Source organism: Vombatus ursinus, unplaced genomic scaffold (genome assembly GCF_900497805.2).
Source record: "Vombatus ursinus unplaced genomic scaffold, bare-nosed wombat genome assembly UNPS02015129.1, whole genome shotgun sequence".
Classification (NCBI taxonomy): Eukaryota; Metazoa; Chordata; class Mammalia; order Diprotodontia; family Vombatidae; genus Vombatus; species Vombatus ursinus.
In genome coordinates, this window is record NW_020954907.1 from 1,231,580 (window position 1) to 1,237,990 (window position 6,411).

The 6,411-nt window shown below is 40.6% G+C and overlaps 1 protein-coding gene across 7 annotated transcripts in view; it reads left to right on the top strand.

Moving 5' to 3' along the window:
- The window catches only part of ZNF774 (zinc finger protein 774), an 11,323-nt gene extending 6,205 nt beyond the window's left edge, over nt 1–5,118 (top strand). For all 7 annotated transcript variants that reach the window (XM_027846355.1, XM_027846357.1, XM_027846352.1 and 4 more), the window contains 3 exons: nt 1,195–1,317; nt 1,814–1,920; nt 3,184–5,118. In XM_027846355.1, the coding sequence (XP_027702156.1) occupies nt 1,211–1,317; nt 1,814–1,920; nt 3,184–4,427 (1,458 nt within the window). In that variant the 5' untranslated portion in view covers nt 1,195–1,210 and the 3' untranslated portion in view covers nt 4,428–5,118. The remainder of the gene's footprint in view (nt 1–1,194; nt 1,318–1,813; nt 1,921–3,183) is intronic.
- The last annotated feature ends 1,293 nt before the right edge of the window (nt 5,119–6,411 follow it).

The following is a 6,411-nucleotide window of genomic DNA, read 5'->3' on the forward strand; positions in this document are numbered from 1 at the left end:
TTTAAGATCATTTTGCCAATGTATAAAGATGACTTTAAATTCCTGCCATCAGTAAAGCTATGAAATGGAATGGTTCTCTGGGGAGATTCCTTTGGAACACCACTGGATTTATCCCTGCAGATTGATACCAAACCATTGATGACCTTTTGGGCACACGTTTAGAGTGAGCTTGTATATAAATCACTCTGATGTTAGTAGTTATACAGTTAAAACTATGTTTTCTAGCTTGTAGATGAGTATGTAGTGAAATAGAAGAAAATGTTTTCTTGGTAAGATTTCCCCCATGAACAAATGAATGAAAAAAACATTTATTAAGCCGTTACTACGTGTCAAGTACTGTGCTAAATACTGAAGATACAAATAAGAAAATTAAGATAGTCCCTCCTTTAAAACATCTGACATGATTGTTCCTTACAAAATTCATATAAACAACTGTCCAGATCCTGTGCTGGGGGAAGGTTGGAGCCTTTTGCACTGATGAGGAAATTGGGCAAGGAAAAATTTATGGTGAAACATCTCTAGTGGTTAAGGCTAGGAAACTGGAAGTCATGCCTTTAATGGAATACACATTTGAGAGTTTATCAACTTAACTCTGTACCACAAAAGGTGGCTAGTGCTACTACCATCAGCCCCATGGCATGAGTAGTACTGCATGTCAGAAAACAACTTATAGAATATGTTGGAAAATAATAATAATATTAATGATAGCTAATATTTATGTAGCATCTACTGTATGCCAAGAACTATGCTAAGCAATTTATAGATAATACCTCATTTGAGCCTCACAACGACACTGTGAGGTAGGTGCTATTATTATCCCCATTTTACAGATGAGGAAATTGAGGCAAACAGGTTAAGTGACTTGCCCAGGGTCACACAGCTAGTAAGTCTCTGAGGTCACATTTTGAACTCATTTCTTCCTTTCTCCAGACCCAGCACTCTTATCTACTGTGCTACTTAGCTGTCCAAGCTGGAAAAGGTGCTGGACTTGGCATTAGAAAACCTGAGTTCTGGTCCCTTGTCACTTGTTTACTGTGAGGAAGTGAACAAGTTGTTTCCCCTCAGTTTCCTTTTCTTCGAAATGAGATGGCTAAACTAGGGGTTCTCTCAAGGTCCACAGCAGCTCTAAAAGTTTGTTACTCTAAGTCAGTGTCCAGGAAGAAGCAGATACTAAGTTCAAATCTCTTGTTTTAGGGATTGATGACACCGGATGATGTGGCTGGGGATGTCCGGGAGGAGTGGGTTGTCCGGACCCTGCCCAGAGAATCCTCTCCAGGGTTGCCGTCCAGCAGGGTTAGAAGAATGGGCTCTCAATAGGTAAGGACTTCTGTTTTCCCTTTAGAGTCAGAGGATTAATGCAGTTAGAAGATCCGTTTCCCTAAGGGCTTTAGGGATACTGGTCCTTGATTCCCAGATTTTGTGCGAGTTGTCATCTTTCAATTCCCCCATCTTCATAGCTCTTCTCCTTGCAGAAAGAACCCGGATATCAAACATAATAATCAGTGTCCAGGCCGAAGTCTTTCCTGGGGGTGACAATCATGTTATCTCTTCCATGGGCACAAGTCGAACCTTGGTGCTAGAATTTTCACTAATACCTAAGTTCTCTTCCTTAAGAAGAAGAAAAGGTGGAAACATCTTCAGCTTGTCTGTCGCATCAGTCTGTCCTTTCTTCATTTGGCCTGGGAGAAGCCACAGACATCATCACCCTCTAGCAGTTTAGTTTATCTGACAGAGAAAGAAACAAGGCCTGAGTTTGGAGCACAAGACCAATAGCCATCACAAACCAATGATTTGTGTCTGTTTTCATGAACAGGATTTCCAGACCCACTGTGATTTCCCAGCTTGAGCAGAAAGAAGAACCGTGGGTCCTGGATCTCCAGAGCTTGGAGGAGGGGGAGATCCTGAGAGCAGCTCACACAGGTGAGAAATGAGTAAAAGCCAAGATGGAGAACTTTGTTCATGGTAAGGACTTAGGAACCTTCATCCCTCCATCTTGGCTGTATTACCACCAATTTAATATTTTCTAGCAATAGATTGATAATCTAAGTGAGCAAAGTCACTTTTAAACTGACCATTCAGCATTTTACATTGTCTTTCAGTCTGAGAGAGGCAGTAGTTGTTGAACAAGCTAGACTTGAAGCCAAGAAGGCCTGGGTTCAAGTCTCTCCTCTGACACATAGTGTCTTTGTGATCCTGGGCAATAACTTAACCTCTCAGTGCCCCAGGCATTGTAAGATGCAGAGGAGGTACCAATGTGCCATTGGAGAGAGAGTTTCCTCACCCAGGAGGTTTTCTTACCAGTGGATTAGAGGGCCAAGCCTTATTGTAGTAACTTAAGTCAGACTGATTTTGCCCAAATTGGACATCTAAAAAGTTTTAGTGTAGTTTTAAACTTTAATAATTTTAGACATTTAGTATTTACTGCAAACTTAGAAAAAAATTTTTGAAAGATTAATTTTTTAAAATTTTAAAATTTATGTTATTTTACTGAAATTCAAAATAACCACTGTTTTGTGCTGTACATGGCTTGTCAACATTCAAACTTTGTAAAAACTTATCGGCTGTTGCTCATTAGTAATGCTAGCCTTAAGATCACCCGAAGAATGAGATTTTGACCCAAAAGAAAAAAATTCGATTGGAGATGGGTCTGGTGACTTAGGTGGCCAAGAAAGAGAACCTCCTCTACCATCCACTGATTTGATAAAGTTTTGCCAGTAACTGTCCCACACATAATGCACCATGACAGGGTTCCCTCTTTTGTTAAAATTAAAATTTTAAATTTATGATTCAAAACTCACAAAACTAAATAAGTATAAAAGCAATTTTAATAATTAAATTTTTAAATGATATTTTTTGTAAGTTTGTAGCATTTATACTTTGGAGGTTATTAAAATTAACATTGCACTAAGACCCTGTATTATTACAGGGAATAAAGATATGTCTCAAGTTAAATTTTTGGTTGATTTTGTCTGGCCACCTTCAACAAAAGACAGGCCATCTTAAATCAATATTTTTGATTGATCCAAGTTCTGTGGTTTTTAAAATGAATTTTATTGGAATTTGCTGTGAAGATATATACATCATGGAAACAGCAGTTTTAACTTTTTCCTCTCATGCCTATATTTCCTTTCTTAGTGGAAAAGGAAATCAATGATTATCTATTATCTCTTTTCACTTTTTCAGCCTTTGAGAACCAGGTGGAAAAGCTGAACCAGGAAGTTTCTGAGGCAGCAGAACAATTTGGGTCATCTTCAGGAAGGCCCCAAAAAGATATTTCTCAGAATCCTGATTGGGAAAGAAAATGGGAAAGGGAACATATATTAGAAAGACAACATGGAACTCTCACAGGGGAGGGACAAAGGGAACTCCTTTCAAAGGAGAGACATTTAAGTAAGCTCCTAGGTAGATATGTAGGTGAAAAACCCAATGTGTGTGCTGAATGTGGAAAAAGCTTTAACCAGACTTCTTATCTTATGAGACACCTGAGAACCCATACTGGAGAGAGGCCATATAAGTGTCTTGTGTGTGGGAAAGCCTTCAAACAGAGCTCAGACCTTGTCACTCACCGTCGAACACACACTGGAGAGAAACCCTACAAATGTAATGGGTGCGAAAAAAGCTTCGGTGACAGCTCGACTCTCATCAAACATCAGAGGACCCACACAGGCGAGAGACCATACGAGTGCCCAGACTGCGGGAAGACCTTCAGTCGGAAGCCACACCTTATCATGCACCAAAGAACCCACACAGGGGAGAAGCCCTATAAATGTCTGGAGTGTCAGAAAAGCTTTAGTCGGAGTTCAAATTTCATTACCCATCAAAGGATTCATACAGGAGAGAAACCCTATACATGTAATGACTGTGGGGAGAGGTTTAGCCAGAGCTCAGATTTGGTTAAGCACCAAAGAACCCACACAGGAGAACGACCTTATAAATGTCCTGAGTGTGGGAAAGGCTTCCGAGACAGTTCCCATTTTGTAGCGCACATGAGCACTCACTCAGGAGAGAGACCCTTTAGCTGTCCTGAATGTGATAAAAGTTTCAGTCAGAGTTCTCACCTTGTCACCCACCAGAGAACACACACTGGGGAGAGACCTTATAAGTGTGATGATTGTGGGAAAGGATTCACTGACAGTTCTGCCCTCATTAAGCACCAACGGATCCACACAGGTGAAAGACCCTATAAATGTGGGGAATGTGGGAAGAGCTTCAATCAGAGTTCACATTTTATTACCCATCAGAGAATCCATTTGGGGGAGAGACCTTATAAATGCCCAGACTGTGGCAAGAGCTTTAACCAGCGTTCCCACTTCATAACACATCAGAGAACACATACAGGTGAAAAACCCTTTCAGTGCACCAAGTGTGAGAAGAGCTTTCGGCAGAAAGCACATCTTTTATCCCATCAAAATACCCATTTAACTTAAGTAATACCCTTTAGTTTATCCATTTCTCCTTGTCCACCTCTAGCGAATAACTTCTACAAACAGAAATCCCAGAACCCGATCGTGACGATCTTTCCATAGTCTGTCCTGACTGCCTGTTCCTCGGCTTGGAGAGGACAGCTCTTGAGTAATGCCTCATCTGTTATTTTGCACAATAGGACAGGCAGAAGTGATTGGATGCTGATGCACGGTGTGTGGCACATAGATGTTTGATTAGTAAAGATTGACACTCTAGAGGCATAGTACACACTTACCAAAAGAGAGGAAGTAGGTGTGGACTAGCTAAATTATTAGTAGTCTAGGCCCATAGCCTTTAAAAATTTAGTGTGTATCTCAAAGGGGGCTTAGTTGAAAGCAAATAAGAATTTGGATGAAGCTGGAAAAGGTTATTATTGGTTTGTATTTTCCAGGCATCGTTCAGCTGGGTCGTTGTGACAAAAGAAAGCACGGTGGGTTGAAAAGATTAGGTGCAGGCTGGAAGACTTTTCAGAAGCTTTTTGCAAAGCTTAACTAAAACTGGTCCTTATTGGACTGTTAAAGGCCAAGGGCTATTCCCAAGTTGATCATAGTTTGCTGTTCTCGTTTTCTGAGGCATATAGACTGTTCAGCATACCAAAGGCACTTGAAAGAGGACTGTAGTTTGGTGGAATTTAAATAAAGGGTTAAGTGATAACAGGACTCAGTATCTCCATGACAACAGAATGGGAGATGAGAGCCAATTTCCTCTGCTGAGAGGTTGTTCCTTACACCAATAATTGTGTGCTTATGTATCCTAAAGTCACCGATTCTATGCATTTTTGTCTGCCTCTACTGTATTTAACAGGAATAAATTCCTTAAGTCTTAAAAATGCTGTTCTTACACTTATTAGCTGTGTGACCCTAGGCAAGTCACTTAACCCCAGTTGCCTCACCAAAAAAAAAGAATGCTTTTCTCCTCCTGGGTTCTGACCACCACCCCATTAGGTATCTGTTTCTTTTGCAAGAAACAGCTTATAGATAATGAAACAGACTTGGAAAAGCTCAGTGATTCCTTCACAATTGCAGAGTTGGAATGGACTGAGATCATTAAAGGAGGAAGTCTTCTGAAAACATCCTAAAAAAGTAGCCATCCTCTGCTTGGAGACCTGAAGCAAAGGCTAATTCACTTCCCAAGGTAGTCAGTTCCACTTTGGGACTGCTCTGATTGTTAGGAAGTTTTCCCTCATGTCAAGCTAAAATCTGCCTTTCTGCGACTTCTGCTATTCACTCCTAATTTTGATTTCTGAGACTGAGAAGTAGTTAATTTATTTCCTGTAATATCCTATAAAATGTGTGAAGTTGACTTTTATACTCTGCTAAGTCTTTTCTTTTCCAGGGTAAATAATCTTGATTCCTCCAGGCCATCTTATGACTTGATCTGTGGTCTCAGCATCCTAGTCATCTTCCACAAGGCTTCAGCTCGTCTGTGTCTTTCCTAAAATAGTGAATTGCACACAGTATTCCAGATGTAGTCCCAGCAGGGCAGAGTACAGCAAGACTATGACTTTTCTCATTCTGGCCATGATGCTTCTCAGTGCAGCCTACAATGGCATTAAGCTTTGACTGCCATATTACACTTTTTTTTTTTTTGTGGGGCACTTGGGTTTAAGTGACTTGCCCAGAGTGACACAGCTAGTGAGTGTTATGTGTCTGAGGCTGGATTTGAACTCAGGACCTTTTGCCTCCAGGGCCGGTGCTCTATCCACTATGCCACCTAGCTGTCCCTCCCTCGTATTACACTTTTAACTAGTTCAGCTTATGGCCATCTAAAATCTCTAGATCTTTTCCACATGAACTGTCCTCCATCCATACTTCCCTTGTACATATGCAACTGATTTTTTAAACCTGTGTTGGAATTTACATCTATTTCAATATTCAGTGGACAAGGTATTCCATCAGTGCAAATTGGAACCCATCCTCACTTCATTCTGTGTAATCCTTGGCTATA